The sequence below is a fragment of the Stylophora pistillata genome, chromosome 7, assembly GCF_964205215.1.
Source record: "Stylophora pistillata chromosome 7, jaStyPist1.2, whole genome shotgun sequence".
In the NCBI taxonomy this organism is placed as follows: Eukaryota; Metazoa; Cnidaria; class Anthozoa; order Scleractinia; family Pocilloporidae; genus Stylophora; species Stylophora pistillata.
The window spans coordinates 19900576-19918399 of NC_142525.1; the positions used below are offsets into that span (position 1 = coordinate 19900576).

The window sequence follows — 17824 nt, forward strand, 5'->3', positions numbered from 1 at the left end:
TTTTCGTGATTGCGTAAATCAATCGTTATCTATCCTATACAAGTATACCGCTGGATTTATCTTCCGTTGCTGTTGTCGTCTTGCTCCGTCTCGAGGAGTTTTGTGTTTCATATATCGCAAGTGAGGTTAGAACGGAAGGACTTAGGCGATAAAATACTACTTGGGCAACAAAGGAAACAAGTCAGAAGGAAGGGTCACAAATAAACAGGTACACCGACTTTGAATTTACTTGAATCACAGAGTTATTCACTTTCATTTTCAAGGTTTGCGTCTCCTTCACTTTCTAATCTTTTCATTCTGTCTGGTTAGGTTCTTACATGGATGGATGATTGTTCTGAACAAGAAGGACAAGGGGTAACCCGTGGAAAAAGGTTCGCTTCATTTATTTTCTTTGAATATCTTGTCAAAAGTTTATTTTCATAGCGTCAGGGTTATTTAGTGTCTGAAATAACGAAAAGGATAGGATAACAGATGTATTCTTTAGATGGCTTTTGAGCCCGCAATGGCTCTACGTTTGAGCAAAATTACACAGTTAAGTTTAGGACAATGGCTGGCACGATGGATTACAACACATCGCTCTCGAGTTAAATTCTTAAAGGGGCTTTACTACTTTCTTCTTTCACATCTGTTACATGTCGCAGTTTTAGTTCCTGCCGCAAGAGGTAAGCGCTACATATCTGCGTTCATGTTCCTTGAACAATGTAAACTACACAAACATCAACTGGAACATGGTGTAATTGGCTTGTGCTGCTGGTGTTTAAAATGGGTGATTCGTATGTGCTTCCTAAAACAAATGAAAAAAGGTTTTTTAGCAATAACTTTTCTTGCAATTTTTATTTTGAACGGAGAGCTCTTAGACACATCATTAGCCATCCAAGTTGTAATTGAATTGATGTTTGAGGTTGTCCTTTTACAGCATGCATATGTATTAGCAACACATTTTAAAGTCATACGCATGAAGTTTAGTACCTTTTGTGATAGCAAACAAAGAGATCTCTGCAGTGTGGGTTGAGTTTATTGATTATACTTCAAACATGTTTGACAATCACATCATGAACTAGGCTCATATGCATGATAACTCAGCTGAGATACTATTTCATTCCACTATAATAATATCCCTATTGTATTGTTCCCAGAATGTAACAAATTTGTTGCACATTTGATGTATAGAAATACATGCGAATTGCAAAGAATTTCCAAATGATGCTTGTTTGCATAACTCTTCCCATCTACATATCGTAGTGCTGTTTACCCAAGACTTGAGCCATCTACCTCTAGTTTGAACAATCATAAAATATTTGTTTGCACTGATGTGTTAAAGCACAGCTTAACTACAGGAAAGATTTAAAAACATTTCACACATTTAACCAAAAAAGCTTGATATTCCATAAGGAAAATATTGGGGGATTGTTTGGTAATTAAGCTGATTGAACTGCTTTGAGAAGGTCATTTTCTTAGCACCTTCTAGACTTTTCAGGCTATTAAAAATGTGACATACAATTTGGGAAATTTATTTTGATTAATGGAAACTCTCTTTTGACAACTGGTTGGTTAGAGCTGCATAAGCAAATGTTCACACATGTGTGTTAACATATCTCCTAAAGAAAATCTGAATTGATATGAAAAGGGAAAAGAAAAGGGAAATAGAAGACGAAAAAAAAGTTGGCACATTGTAAAGCTATGTAACAGTAGGCACATGCAGTCATAGACAGCCGTTTATTATATGAGCCATCATTGATGAAAAGCCTCTTTATTTATTATGCATTTTGGTGTCTGTTGTATTTGCAGATGGTTTTAATGCTTTAGGAGCAACAACTTTAGCTAGTGTTTCTCTATTCAATAAAAGTGGTAGTCTTTACAATATTTGTGTTCTTGCTGCAAAAGTTGCAACAAATACATCAAATACATGTAAAAAGTATTTCCTCCTTGTCACAATGTTGACCTTGACAGAATTTGTCTCAAAATTTAACAAAACAGGAGGTTAAGGGAAAGAAAACATGCAAAACTTTAATTTTTAACTTTTTAAGGAGTTAGGAAAGTGATTGTTTGAATTTTCATTTAACAATTTGAACATCTAATTGTGATCGGTACAGTAAAAACAATGGAGCTCTGCAAACTAATTCCTGTTACAAAATTCAGTCCTATGAGCATCAACCATAACAGGCATCATCACAATAATTTAACAATAGATAGTATGTCAGAAAACAATCTAAGGTCTATGGGTCCATAAATACTTGCCAAGTGGAAAGAGAGGGGAGGTTAAAGTACAGAATGAAAACACAGGCTATGTTCTTAAGTGTTAAATACCAAAAAAAGAAGCACCTTTAGGAAGTCTTTTTACCTAACTAGAAACTAGTAGGGAATCTCTACTTTACTTATCAGCCCATGCTTCTTCTAAACTGCTTGAGAGAACAGTCTATTATGTGTAACAGTACTTAAACAGGCTAAATTAAACTAAGGTGCAGCTTAACATTATTATTATGTCTTTTGCATTATGCAAGTTTGTAGTTAATGCTTTTATTAATTAGTTATTTTTTCAACAGAAATAAAGTGCAAGGAAAAAGGAAAGGATCAACCAATCAAACCACTCTCAAGGAAGTGGACAACAAGAGGTAATGCAAAGGCTCAAGTTAAAAACTGTTCATCAACAACATTAACTTGACACATCTCAGATTCTAACCACTGTTTATAAGTTTTAAATTGTGCACTTAATGTTATTAATTGTACTGTAAACTGATGTTTCCCATTGACAGATCTAAACCCAGCCAGCAAAGGCGATCATCTTTGACACAAAGAAGTCAGTCTACCGTAACCTGCACATACAAGTGAGTCATCTTCGGTGTCTCACATTTAATTTTACCAGTCAGAAAACTGATCTCAGCCAAAACATATGTGAAGTCTCCATAGAAGAGCTGATATAAATTTTTATTTGCTCAGCAGCAGAAAATAAATCAATGATTAAAGAGCATTTCATAAATAATTTATCTGCTTGGTTTAGTTTAAGGTCACGTAGTGCATCAACAAGCCCTCGTTCCAGTACAAGTGATTGTTCAACTCACAGGTGAAGTGAATATCAATAACAACATACCTTTTACTTAAATATTTCTTTGAGAGAAGAATTATATTTTTTAATGCTATTACAGTTATGTATGGTTGTCAGTAACATATTAGGTTAATAAGGATGTATAAAGGCTGATAGTTTCTAAAGAAACTGTTTGGGGCTATGTCGGTAGGGGTAACGAAATAATTTGAATATATCAACAAAGTTGAAATGGTAAATTGGCCACCATTATGATTATAAAAGCTGAGGTTTCGAGCGTCAGCCCTTTGTCAGAGCGAATAGAGGAATTGTGGGTTGTGTGTGCTTTTTAAAAGCACACACAAACCACAGTTCTTCTATTTGCTCCGACGAAGGGCTAACGCTCGAAATGTCAGCTTTTATAATTGTAATGGTGGCCAATTTACCATTTCAACTTTGTTGATATATTCAAATTATAATGAGGATGTAGATTACTGTGCTCTATGCAATCCTTTTTCATTGACTTTTCTTCCAAGTGGGAGCTGAAAATTAATGGAAAATTAATGAAATGAAGCGAATTTTTTTTTACAAGCACTTGATAAGGAACTTATATTTTGGTTAGTTTGAAATTGAAGTTTTGTTGCAGACATATACTTACATATAATAATGTTTTCCCAATTTTTTTTTTAACTTGAAAAATGGCAGACATTAATGTTTTTTTAAAATAGTTTTTAAACAACTGTTACCACCAGCAACTGTAGATAGCTGTGGACATAGTTAACTATGCTGTGGATAATGTTAATAGTATTTTCATTCTCTCTGAAGTGGTCCACTAGTTCAAGAAAAACAAGAAGCTAACAGGAAGCCTACAGCTGTGCCTTCATTTGCTGCTGCTTTCAGCAAATCAAGGCAACCTCAGCCTTCCTTGACAGCCATTGGTAATTTGGTGACGTCTCAACCCTCTACTCTCCATCCAAGCAATCCCTCATCATCAGCCATTGGTAACCTATCCTCCTCCTCCAAGTCTTCCTCTCGTGGAAGACGCTCTGCGTCGTCATCTTCATTATCTGATAAGTCTGCTGGACCAAGCCAATCTGCAGCCCGAACCACCTGTGCACCATCACGAAGTTGGAGAAGGAGTGACCTGCCTGAGCCTAGTACAGGCTTAAGGCGGTCACAGAGACTCAAAGAGACAACGGGATCTTGTGCCAGTAACAGGTTTGATTTTCTCATTGATTGCTTGTACACAATTGAATAGTGAGGGTATTATATCAACACACTTTGTTCTTATGCTTTGGTAGTGAGACTACTCTACTATATAATTAATGGGTGAATTGCAGTTTGTACTGTTCAGTATTCAGGGTTAGTCTATGATTGCTTGTACACAATTGAATAGTGAGGGTATTATATCAACACACTTTGTTCTTATGCTTTGGTAGTGAGACTACTCTACTATATAATTAATGGGTGAATTGCAGTTTGTACTGTTCAGTATTCAGGGTTATAGTTCTTAAGGAAATAGTCTGTTAGTTGGGATAAGAACTGAGCTGGCTCAAAAAGAGATTTAGTAACAAACGAGTCTATTAAGCTATCATATTTGCAAGAGGGCAAACCAAGACATAGCAAAATTTTCCTGAAACAAGATTTCAGTTAAATTTTTTTACTTGCTGTGGTGGCACCAAAAATCAGTGACAAGATATTCTGGGGTTCATTCAAACCTTTTCACAGCAACGGTACGCTTGATACTCAGAGATTATGCATGCATCACCTAAAAAACATTTATTTCCCCTTACCAAATAATCAGTGGCCAGAATCCAGCTGAAGATCTTCACTTTCTCAGCCACCAAACTATGCTGGCAGCTGGCATTATTTTAGTGACAAACATGGATTGAGTAATTACGCTCCATTTGGAAGTGTGAGAAGTTATTAATAGAGGAAAGAGGGCATTTAGCATACAGAGAAAATATTTTAAAATGTACATATGTACATGCATATTGTAAACAATCATGGTAGTATGTACAATGGTGCGCACATTGTCTGATAATGTTTTTTTTTTCATTAAAAAAATCCTTTGGTTTCAGTCGGCGTGGGCCAGGAAAGAAGCAGTCGTGGACACGCCGACAATCACCCAGCATGTCAGCTGACAAGTAAGTTGTCAAATATTAGGTACTTGATCTCTAGATTATTTTTAATTGAATTTATAACCTTTGAAGGAGACAGTCAGTAACAATGTACTTCCTAGGCACAGAAAAATATGTATCTGTAGTGATCTTTCTCATCATGTTTCACTTTGGATTCATCATTACTTATGATTAGCCCTGATGAGTTGCATGTACAAACTGAACAATAGTAATCAATAATAATTTTAGTAACAGTGATAGTCATTTTTAATAAATTTCAAGTACAGTTGATTTCTCAGTTATCGGAGTTTTCCTTTGGTCACAATTTTGTCATGAATATTTATTAGTCATGACCAAGATCCGTAGCCATATTGTTTTTAAAACTACTGTTGAAAAGTGACGTACAGGGCTGGTGAGTTTGTTTTGCTTTTAAAAAGGCATTTGAATGAGATCTGATTGGCTTAGAGTTGCTTTGTTGGCAAGTGAGATTTAATGTTCTGTTGGCTTGTTTGGTGTGGTGTGCAAGATAAACAAGCTACACCTTGTCATGAATGTTTATTTATGATCATCACATCCTTGATGCGTAAACAATCTGTTCTTTTGATGAAAGATAAACAGTCTATAATTTTGCAATTAGAGAAAGGCTCCTCCTTCATAATTATTCTCCTGACCCTCAATTATCTGAACTATTTTGTCTAGTTGCTATGAGTCTGGATAATCAAGGTTTGACTGTACTGTGCTGTATTGTACTGTATTGTACTGTGCTGTAGTGTACTGTACTGTATTGTGCTGTACTGTACTGTATTGTACTATACTGTATTGTACTATACTGTGTTATACTACACTGTATTGTACTACACTGTATTGTACTACACTGTATTGTACTACACTGTATTGTACTACACTGTATTGTACTACACTGTATTGTACTACACTGTATTGTACTACACTGTATTGTATTGTGCGGTGCTGTACTGTACGTGTATAAATAGTCATAGACGTGTATCAACAATGTACATCCAAGTATATGTTGTAGTTCAATTTTGTCCTTGGGTCAAATTTTATTTTCCTTTGTTTAAAACTCATTATTTTACTTTGTTTAAAACTCATTAACATGACCGAGAACAAAGGAAAATAAAATTTGAACCAAGTATAAATTAAATTGAACTACAAAATATACATTTTTGTGTAAAATCTCAGTGATAGTATTGCATTGTCATAGAGCATACGTAGTTAACTACACTGTACATGTATGCTATTGCTTTCTGTATTGCCCGTGACTTAGATTGTGTATATATTTTTGAACAGTGCTCCCCAGGAACCTGGATCTTTAGATGGAGGTAAATTTTTAATCATTCAAAGCTGTAAATTTATGGTAATGTATTTACTGATTTTTGACTCTTTAATAAAACATGCGACATTTTTTGTAAAGATGTTTGTTCAATCAGTTTGTTTTTGTTTTTTGGTATTAATTTCTTACATGTTTGTTTTAATTTCTTACATGATTGTTTAATTTTATCAGCATTTAAACAATAACCACAATCAAAAGTCAAGAACTTTAATTCAAATTTAAAGCTGAGAAATAAAATTGTATTAAATTGAGTAATGTGCTTGAGAGATCACAGAACTCATCTCTAGAGGAAATGCTCAAGCATGATTATTTCATGACAGCGTCACATGTTGTGTAATGTGGTTTTAAGTTACCTATTTAATTAAGGAACTGCTGAGAATTTGAACATGTCAGAAGTAATAGCATAGTGATTGAAATATGGTCCATCTGCAACTTGAAATATTCCGAAATATGAACATTTTACACTTAATAAGGTTATTAAAGCCTACTCACTCCTTGTGTGTCTCTTATGTTTTTTTGGCGATTTCTACTGTTTAGGGCTTACATTGCCATTACTGTTATTCCTGTTAGACAAATTTAAGGCTGCTCACAACAGTTTGACCATTGTCTGCACAGAGGCTGTTTGTATCCAGAAAACAATTCCCATTAGTATTTTTTTTGCCTCACGAGAGTGGTACCATCAGGGTGGTAAGGTCAATCTATGTACTTTACCTATGCTTTGATGTAGGAATGCAAAATTGGTCACACCACCATCGGTAGAGAGAAAATTGACCTTGGACCCGAGCCTCATCTGTGGCCATGTCCATTCATTGCATTAAAAGCATAGGCACAAAAAAGCAAACTTGGATATGCCAGTAGAAAATGCTTGTTTTCAGCGTAGTGGGTTAGGGAGTTTTGAGATTGAGACATTTTCCAGGGTCCAATGACCCTAGATTGTAAACTTTGGGTAAAAAAATTGCTGATTAGATGAATGTTCTGGGGGCGAACCATCTCCGTGTGGACAAGGGTTAAAATTGCAGTGTGCAGCCTAGACTTTGTCTTATAACAGGAATTATAGTGATGGCAAAGCAAGCCCCAAATGGCAGAAATTGCCAAAAACAACAACAAACACAAAGAGTGAGTAAGTTTAAATTGTATAAGATTTTCAAATTCTCATCAGTCCCTTGCTTAACTTAACTCCGTGTCGCACAATACATAATGCTTTCATGAAATAATCTTTTTGCTTTTTCTCTGCTTGGGACACCTGTGGAGAGATTTAGGGGTTAAGTTTTGTAAATGCATGGAGAAAGTTGCTGATATTTTTACCTAAAAGGAAAAACTCTCACTTTCAGTATTTTCCTGACAGCTTTCATATTTTCATTTTCACCAGAAAGTAAAAGCTAGTTTTGAAGGGAGCCAATAACTTTTGGATTTAAGATTATTCTCACCATTGGTTTCACAGAGAATATATCATTTTTATTTCTTTTCTGGTGTCCTATTCCTGTTGCATTTGAGTTACTTTACTTTGTTTTCCCTTTTTAGCTCATGGAAGTGCTGAAGATTCTGCTCCTTCTGCTAGTGGTATTTATTTTTGCATTAATAGTTTCTGTGTCACTGTGCAAATTTTAAGGATAATTTTTCCTGATTTGGTGCAACTATTGTTCAAAATTAAAGTGTATGAATTGAGAGATGAAGTTCAGATTAAGTAGCTATCATGAAGTGCTAAGGGTAATGCTTTGCAATTTTAGGATCACATTTTTGTGAGCTTCCCATCAACCTCCAAAGCAGGCAGTAAGGGTGAAATCCACCAAGCAGAATAAAAGCTATGCTTGAGAAAAGATAGTGATTTAAAGACATTAACTCTTTAGGCAAATATCCTTGTGGGCCATATTGTTATCTATATTACAGAGACTTTCAGGCAAGAGTCAGGGAAGTATGCTGTATGGGTCAGTTACGCTGAACGATCACAATCTTTTTGCCTTTAGGCGAAGCCTCCAGAAGTGAGTTAGAGGGTTCTGGCAGCCTTGAAGATATGGAGTTAAAAGATGGCGAGTTATCAAGATTACAAGGTTAGTTTGTTTAAATGCTTTTTTCTCCCATCGCAGTTAAATTGTTTATTCTTCTGACTAACATGTTTACCTATATGTATGACAGTGATGTCACATGCTAATTGTTCTGAATTTTAGAATTTAAACTTAAATTTAAAATTCTACTCGGGCAGAAAAACTTCCTTCTGATTATTGCCTAGTGCACTAAACTCAAGATACAACTCCCCATCTTTAAAATAATTGTCTGAATTTGTAGTGCACATGCATGTCATGTTTGTATATTTTTTATGATGTAGCCAATATTTTGACTAAAAAAACACCAAATTAAAAACAAACAAACAGATGAGTGTAACAATATTCTAATTTGTTGAACTGCAGCCCTCCTGGAGGCAAGGGGTGTTCCTTCTCATCTGATTGGTTCATTAGGACCACGGATGCATCAGCTGTTGCACCGAACTATCAGCTCTGGTTCAGGTAAATGAGTGGAACAAACTTGAAGAAAACTCTTCTTTCTATGTTTTTTTTTTTTTAATTAATGTTTTTTTTTTCAAGGATGACTCAGGAATAATTTTTCAAGGAAAATTGTCGGACAAAATACTTGTTGTACAGTATTAAGCAGTAGAGTGTATGCTACCATAGTAAGTAGCTACTAACTATGATGCTACTTACAATGATCCTGGGTAATCCTCTTTCTAAAGATGATAATATATATTTTAATTTATACCTACATCGTAACATTTGCTTTCAATGCAAAGGTGGTAAAGTCCAACAGATGTTGGCAGGGATCCAGTCTTCTGATGAAGGACAACAGCTTCAGTCTGTCATTGAAATGTGCCAGGTATGATACAGGAAGTCTAGATTGCTCTGACTAGTAAATTCCATGCTCCTCTGTTGTTTAGAAACATTGGATTTTGTTTCTCTTTCTGTGATTGCTGACAAAAATAAATTCACCATCAATTCAATATTACTTAGTTCTTATTAACCGAGCGGGAGGTCTGTATGGGAGAATCTTGACCGAGGTCACCAGTACAGACCGAACGCAGTGAGGTCTGTACCAGCAACCGAGGTCAAGATTCTCCCATATGGACCGACCTAGCTTGGTTAATAAGATGTTTATTATATGGCTGTGTCTTGTATGCCAATTTTTTATATTCTTTGAACCTTTTTTTCTAGACCGGTCTAGAAGCCAGTCTAGATGGGAAAATCTAGACTGCTTTCGATATTGATTTCAGCCAATCAAATTCGTGAGTTCGGTAGTTCCCAGTCCTTGTGAGACACAGCCTTATAATAATGCACAGTAAAAAATAATGTAAAATTTTGTTACAACCTATTCTCAGTTTGACTGTGATGTCTCATTTACTTTTTTATAATTCAAATTCCTATCATCACTGCACATTGAAAGTCTTCCCCCCAAGATCGCAAGAACAAGAGACATTTCTATAATGATTTTTGACAAGCCCTTAATTTCACTTTTATATGCTCCAACTCTTAAATGATTCCTGAATTGAAATCAGTGTATGAAAACACTGATTTCAGTGTATGAAAACACAGCATTTTTAAAAATTTTGTTAGAATAAAAAAATGGATTTTTTTGGCTTGTGCAGAAACAATCAAATTGTTCTGAACTACAGTGTACCTTGATATCAAAGTGCTGCAAAAATTAGTGTAAAAGACTCAAAAGACTTGATGTATCTTTTTGGTGTTTGTGTTTGTAGTTTTTAGTAATGGGTAATGAAGAAAGCCTTGTTGGATTTCCTGTGAAGCAAGTTGTGCCAGCACTTGTGAGTAGTGACTTATTTCTTACTACACCATGTGTAAACACTGTGTATACAGAGTATACATTGTAGCCAGTGTGGCTGACAAGCTTGAGACTCAAGTCAACTTGCTGATGTGTCTGGTAGACAAGCAAGCCATAGCAAATTGAAGTAAAGTTACCAAAATTACAATGATGTGGAAATTAGTGTACAGTACCCAAGAGTTTTTCAACTAATGGGAGACTTTCAGGTAGTTTTGGTCTCCTGCTAAAGTGGCTGAAAAAGGGATAGCTTGCAAGTATGTGTGCATTTATTTAGCAATTAAGTTTGGGTTTTTTACTCTCTGATACACTTTTAAAGGATTAATTGAAAATGGGTGGTAGGTTATCTTTTGACCAAGGCTGTTATCCTTTGCAGGTAAACTTGCTTTCAATGGAGCATAACTTTGATATGGTAGGCACAGCATTTAGTTTGATTTTAACTTACAGTTAATTTCTTTGAACTATGCACACACTGTGTTCATCTTTGTTGATTCTTCTGTACATGAATTTTTGGGGATTTTTTTTATATTTTATCAAAGATGAATCACGGCTGTCGTGCCTTAACCTATCTTATGGAAGCTCTGCCCAGATCAACTGCTGTTGTAGTTGAAGCAGTACCTGTGTTCATAGAGAAAGTAAGTTGCAAGATTAATTTGAATAATGAAAATAATAATTATTAAAAAAAAAATGATGATAATAGCAATAATGACATTATTTCCATGAACACATCCCCATTTAAAAATGTACTTCACCATTTTAAAATGTACTTGACATTTCAGGTATCTTAGTTCCTGAATGAGCCAATCAGATCTCAAATGCATTTTTAATGAGTTCTCTGGGAACTAAGTTCCTGTGTCAACCAATCAGATTTGGTTTGTAATATGGACTTTGCTCTTTAGGAACTAAGTTCCTCAACAAACCAATGACATGGAAGAATACATGACGTGACATTTCTAAATTAAGATTCGCCTGTTTAATTTATGTCGACACTAAATAGAGCGGACAACAATGTTACACTTTGGAAATGAGTCGAATACACGATGGTCTACACGGCAACGAAAAGGCATCTGATACTACACAATTCTGTAAAAAATGCCACAGCGGTTTTGCCGCGCTTTTTACCAGCGCTAATACATATATCTTGTTAGTAGTTTTGTTGTGTAGTATCGCTGATTATTATTACAAGTTGTGCCGTAGTTTGACGAGCCCGTAGGGCGTGTGAAAATACAAATAACGAGTAAAATTTTTACTCAGCGATACTATACAACAAAACGTCTAATAAGTTATTTATTATCCAACACGCCAAACTGTTATATATATGTTGTTCAGTGCGGGTGAATTTCGCGGATATTTATTTACGGGGAGTGCGTGACAGAAGTATGCGAAGCAGTACCAAACTGGCGCGTTGTTTTGTTGCTGTTTCTATTTTCTTCGATGAATTAAAGGAAGAAATTTCCTGGACGTCGAGCTGTTCTTCTTCATTTGATTCATCTAGTAAACTTAGATCTATATTTGCCAGCCATTCTGACTCTTCGTCGTCGGATGTATGATTCAAACTGGCTGCTGTTTTGTTCTTCGTCATTTAACTACAAATCCACCGTCATTTAACTACAAATTCTCCGCTTGCGCGATGCGAGAAAGTCTGTTTAACCGATATTCTAGAGTACAAATACCGCGTGACATTTGTACTCAACCAATCGTTTCGTAACATTTTCAACGCTGTAGTGTATGTCTAAAGGGCAGAAATTTCCTCTCCGACGCTTCAAATGCGTTGTTTATATTGTTTCGGAAAAGTATTTCGCTACGCTTCAATGATCTCGTCTCGGATTGGTGAAAAAATGACAGGTGTATTCATGCGTAGAAATGAACTTACACGAAACACGAAAAAGAACAGCGGTCACGGTCTATTCCCCGCCAAAATTTACTTCATGGCGCGAAATGAGGCAACATCTCTTTTAGACATCTTACCCGAGATGAAGCTAAGCGAAGATGGGTGGAGATAACTATTTTTCTGAGGACTGAATTCCTTGGGAAGAAAAACCCAAGTGCTCCATAAGTCGATAGTGCACAGCTAAAAGCATGAACCAATTGTTTTATAACGTAGCCGGTGAAATTTTGCATCCGAAATCCGACACGAATAACGGACAACACTATCTTAGAAGTGTTTGTTCAGTGAAGCGAATCGTGACAGCGCTGATGCCGAGTCTCGTTTTCCGTTGTTTTTCTCTTTTTCTGCCTCGGTTAAGAATTCTAGCCAAAGGGAAAAGGTCGCAAAATTGTCTTCGTTTTGGGATTGGTGGGACGAGTCTCTATTTTTATCCATTATTGTCGCGAAGTATAATATTTTTCACCGTGTTCACAAATTTGCCGCTCGCGCGAAAAAAAAAAAATTCTGGCGAAGCCATTTGCAGGCGCCAACAGCGTGTGCTATGGAGATCTGGAGCACGCTTACAGATACTGAGTTTGATTGCGCGGCTCTGCCATGTTATAAATTCAATTTGTTGTCTGTGTTATTTAGTGTTGACATGAATAAAACAGGCAAACCTTAATTTAGAAATGACATGTCATACATTCTTCCATGTCATTGGTTTGTTGAGGAACTTAGTTCCTAAAGAACAAAGTTGATACTACAAACCAAATATGATTGGTTGACACAGGAACTTAGTTCCCAAAGACCTCATGAAAAATGTATTTGAGATCTGAATGGCTCATTCTGAAACTAAGATACCTTTAATGTCAAGTACGTTTTGAAAAGGTGATGTACACAAGTCAAAACAGTCTCCCCCGGCAATGTTGCTCTTGCGATAAGTTTTTAGACCGGTTTATGTTGCTTATTACAACATAGCTTCTAAGGGCCTGATTACATGAGCCGGGCTGGCCCTGTTAGCTGGGCTGATTTCTTTTGTTTTGGTGTTCGCCAAAGCGTGAAAACAAAAGAAATCAGCCCGGCTAACCGGGCCAGCTCGGCTCATGTATTCAGGCCCTAAGAGTCGTGCAATCAATCTCAATTGCGCGAGCGTGCTTCCCACTGAGTCACGCTGGTGACGTCAAATCCCTCGGGACAATTTTTTTTCGCGCGAGTGACTTCAGCATTTTTCATTAAAAACCGGGAAAAACTTCCGTAAAACAGTTAAACTAGACATGGCAACAGGCGCATACGCCGATGAAGATCTGCCTAATTTTTCTTTGGGAATGGATTTTGTCAACTCACGAGAGAGAAGAGGAAAACAAGAAACTCAACGCCGATTACATCTCGTTTCGCAAGTGTAAGTTCATTTCTACGCATGAATACACCTGTCATTTTTTCACCAATCCGAGACGAGATCATTGAAGCGTAGCGAAATACTTTTCCGAAACAATATAAACAACGCATTTGAAGCGTCGGAGAGGAAATTTCTGCCCTTTAGACATACACTACAGCGTTGAAAATGTTACGAAACGATTGGTTGAGTACAAATGTCACGCGGTATTTGTACTCTAGAATATCGGTTAAACAGATTTTCTCGCATCGCGCAAGCGGAGAATTTGTAGTTAAATGACGGTGGATTTGTAGTTAAATGACGAAAAACAAAACAGCAGCCAGTTTGAATCATACATCCGACGACGAAGAGTCAGAATGGCTGGCAAATATAGATCTAAGTTTACTAGATGAATCAAATGAAGAAGAACAGCTCGACGTCCAGGAAATTTCTTCCTTTAATTCATCGAAGAAAATAGAAACAGCAACAAAACAACGCGCCAGTTTGGTACTGCTTCGCATACTTCTGTCACGCACTCCCCGTAAATAAATATCCGCGAAATTCACCCGCACTGAACAACATATATATAACAGTTTGGCGTGTTGGATAATAAATAACTTATTAGACGTTTTGTTGTATAGTATCGCTGAGTAAAAATTTTACTCGTTATTTGTATTTTCACACGCCCTACGGGCTCGTCAAACTACGGCACAACTTGTAATAATAATCAGCGATACTACACAACAAAACTACTAACAAGATATATGTATTAGCGCTGGTAAAAAGCGCGGCAAAACCGCTGTGGCATTTTTTACAGAATTGTGTAGTATCAGATGCCTTTTCGTTGCCGTGTAGACCATCGTGTATTCGACTCATTTCCAAAGTGTAACATTGTTGTCCGCTCTATTTAGTGTCGACATAAATTAAACAGGCGAATCTTAATTTAGAAATGTCACGTCATGTATTCTTCCATGTCATTGGTTTGTTGAGGAACTTAGTTCCTAAAGAGCAAAGTCCATATTACAAACCAAATCTGATTGGTTGACACAGGAACTTAGTTCCCAGAGAACTCATTAAAAATGCATTTGAGATCTGATTGGCTCATTCAGGAACTAAGATACCTGAAATGTCAAGTACATTTTAAAATGGTGAAGTACATTTTTAAATGGGGATGTGTTCATGATAGTTTGGACCTAACAAAATGGAAAAATCATTAACCGACAATATCAGTTCTCTCAACTTTGAATGCATCGCGTGAGCTTCTATGCTTTACAAAACTGTGCCATTCATGGACTAACATTGAACCTTAAACTTCATTCTGTTTCTGTAATTGGCCCAAAACTTTGGAATTCTTTGCCCGACAATTATACTCTCTCTTTAAATACTGGTAACATTAATGAAGTAAAGAAAAGCTCAAAGATGTTTTTAGATTTGATTTAAAATATTACCTGTACACCGGGTTCTTGCAAAGTTTTTTCATAGGAGGTAAAAAATAAAAAATAGCAGGAAACTTCCCACCTTCCCCGCATGCTGGGGGTGTGCAGGCTGTAAAGGCCCTCACCAGAGTCTAGGGCAGGTTTTGCTCACATGGATGCTATGTTGTCAACCGTGATGTTGTCAACCGTGACCGAACAAAAAGGCCCAGTAAATGCTGGGCCTTTTTGTTCGGTCATGAGAAGAATGGAAAGGAAACATGGTGGAAGGAATTTTGTGTGGTGACTGTGAGGAGTGAATTTGGTTAAAAAAAGAAAAAGTGGGACTTCTTCAACATTTGATGTGTTTTCAAATGGGTAACATGTGTTAGATATCTTCACAGCATTGGTCGGAAGGAGACAAGTAATATTTTTCCAAAAGATTGAAAAAATTGCTGGATAGCTATGGTAAATACTTCAGTCCTGGGTTTCAGTGAAATAGCCAGTAATGTTTACTTGAACAGCCGGTAAAAATGGCTGGTTTGTGGCTCTTAACAAGAACCCTGTGTTCATTTCTTGTTCCTTTCTTGCTCTCGGTGGGTTGGTATTCAGAATGAGAGAATGCTTGAAAAGAATTAACATGAACCTCCCTATTTATGCACTTCAAGGAGGATTTATTATTATCATTAGCAAATATCCTAGAGTTCAGGAAACACAGACCAAATGCACATCTCTTATCTCTTATTAAAACTAGTCTTCTTGTAATAACTGTTTTTGCCATGTCCTAGCTACAAGTGATCCAGTGTATGGATGTTGCAGAGCAAGCTCTCACTGCCCTAGCAATGCTGTCTAGAAGACATGGAAAAGCTATCTTGCAAGCTGTAAGTATTCTCATGTTGAAGTTACCCAAGTTGTCAGGTGGGGTTACAAAGACCATCGTCATTTGGATTTTTCATGATACAATACAGATCATCCTGTGGAGCTACACATGTGGGCCGAATATACTGCCATAGATTTATTACTTGCCATCTGTGATATGCTTGGGTTTGTTAGAATGTGGTAGTCAAATGAGTGGCAGAAAATAGATTGGATCTGCTCATTAAATGCTATCTGTGTGATGAATGGGTCATTTACCATGATGAGTGAACTACCCAGTATAACCACACCTGATGATTATGGCTGCACAGTATGTAAATGAACAATGTAAAGTCTGTTTACATTTTAGCTGTTTATTTGTTTTAGATAGAAAAAAAAAAGATTTGTTCAGAAGGCATGCATCTGAAGGCATGTGAATCAAACTTGAGACTCTTCCAGTTCAAACTAGATGAAAATTAGAGCAATGATGTTTATTAATGTAACAATAATGTGTCAACAATATACAAGTCATGCATTTAGATGGCAGTTGATGCGCTGCGAGTAGAGTGTTGACCTTTTCTTCTTACTCTGATTCTGCGAAACTTGCAAGTTAAAAGAAAGAAATTAATCAAAGCAATTGAGATGTCTGGTTATTTTTAAAGAATTACCTATTACACAGGCCTTGATTACCAGTAAGTGTATATCATTTAAAGAAAATGTTTTGTTTCTGTGATTTTAGGGGCATTTTATAATGCAATTTACCTTGTTTGTTGTTTTCTTGACTCAGGGAGGAATGTCAGCCTGTCTTCTGTACTTGGATTTCTTTTCAATATCTGCTCAGGTACAGAATGGCCCAAGGGCCGAAAAATTTATTTTTTCACACACTACATTTTAAACCATGCACGAGTATTTCATTTGAGCGATTATGTGAGCTTTCCTTTGTTGTTAGGTGTATTAAGGAACTTGAATTTTCTGTATGATGGTGCCCTGTCTAAATACTTAATACTACAAAAATACATATATCTTATTAGATGTTTTGATGTGTAGTGTCGCTGAATATTTTTACTAGTTGTGCTGTATTTTGATGAGCCTGTAGGGCAAGTCAAAATACCAACAATGAGTAAAAATACAAAGTGATACTACACAACAAAATGTCTAATAAGAGATTTAATATCTTATCATATAAGGGGCAAAATTACTGAATTGTGATTGGTCAAGACAGAGGGCATTTTTTCTTAATTTTTGTAATTGCCCCAGGCAAAATTACTTGTTCCTTGTAAAATTAAGGATTAATATCACTTGTGTTTTCAGAAGTTGCTGAAATTGCCCAAGTCGCGCAACGACAAAGGCAATCTCTGCAACTTCCGAAAACACGCGTGATATTAATCCTTAATTTTACTCGGCCCCATGCGATTACCTATACCAACACGCCAAATTGTTATTTCAGTGCGGGTGAATTTCGCGGATATTTCTGGAGTACAAATATCGAGTGATATTTGCACTCATCTTGTGTGTTATTTGTTCTCTACGAAGCACAGTTGGATAATAATACCTACTACTACATGGCAACACTGCATTTCTTCATAGCTTATGAGAGATCCATCCATAGTGGTGATAATTTTGGTATCATAAAGAACCCAGGGAAAGGAAAAACACTACTGAGATTGTATTTTTTAATTATTTAAGAATTTTTTACACAGGCGTTACCTTAATGAATGACTTTGCATATATTTTCAGAGGTCAGCATTATCTGTTGCTGCCAATTGTTGCCACAGCATTGGTGTGGGTGACTTTCATCTTGTTGCAGATTCCATTCCAGTTTTAAGTGGCAGGTTACAGCACCAGGTTAGGGTCTTAATGATGAAACTTGAAATACTGAACACCAGATGTACATTTTCTTATTGAATACTAACACGACAATCAGATACAAGTAAACTTAACTATACATGGTGGTTTTCCTTCAATTTCTGATTTCTTATATGTTTGGTCAAATCATAGAGATTATT

The 17824-nt window shown here is 36.3% G+C and overlaps 1 protein-coding gene across 1 annotated transcript in view; it reads left to right on the plus strand.

Moving 5' to 3' along the window:
* Nucleotides 1-51: 51 nt before the first annotated feature.
* The window catches only part of LOC111330853 (E3 ubiquitin-protein ligase TRIP12), a 42498-nt gene continuing 24725 nt past the window's right edge, over nucleotides 52-17824 (plus strand). Inside the window, exons 1-18 of the mRNA XM_022935817.2 lie at nucleotides 52-208; nucleotides 310-371; nucleotides 2544-2612; nucleotides 2754-2825; nucleotides 2999-3061; nucleotides 3845-4237; nucleotides 5101-5166; nucleotides 6448-6479; nucleotides 8012-8050; nucleotides 8455-8538; nucleotides 8896-8991; nucleotides 9273-9355; nucleotides 10233-10298; nucleotides 10689-10724; nucleotides 10852-10947; nucleotides 15752-15844; nucleotides 16606-16659; nucleotides 17556-17663. Coding sequence (XP_022791552.2) covers nucleotides 322-371; nucleotides 2544-2612; nucleotides 2754-2825; nucleotides 2999-3061; nucleotides 3845-4237; nucleotides 5101-5166; nucleotides 6448-6479; nucleotides 8012-8050; nucleotides 8455-8538; nucleotides 8896-8991; nucleotides 9273-9355; nucleotides 10233-10298; nucleotides 10689-10724; nucleotides 10852-10947; nucleotides 15752-15844; nucleotides 16606-16659; nucleotides 17556-17663 — 1500 coding nt within the window. The 5' untranslated portion in view covers nucleotides 52-208; nucleotides 310-321. The remainder of the gene's footprint in view (nucleotides 209-309; nucleotides 372-2543; nucleotides 2613-2753; nucleotides 2826-2998; nucleotides 3062-3844; nucleotides 4238-5100; nucleotides 5167-6447; nucleotides 6480-8011; nucleotides 8051-8454; nucleotides 8539-8895; nucleotides 8992-9272; nucleotides 9356-10232; nucleotides 10299-10688; nucleotides 10725-10851; nucleotides 10948-15751; nucleotides 15845-16605; nucleotides 16660-17555; nucleotides 17664-17824) is intronic.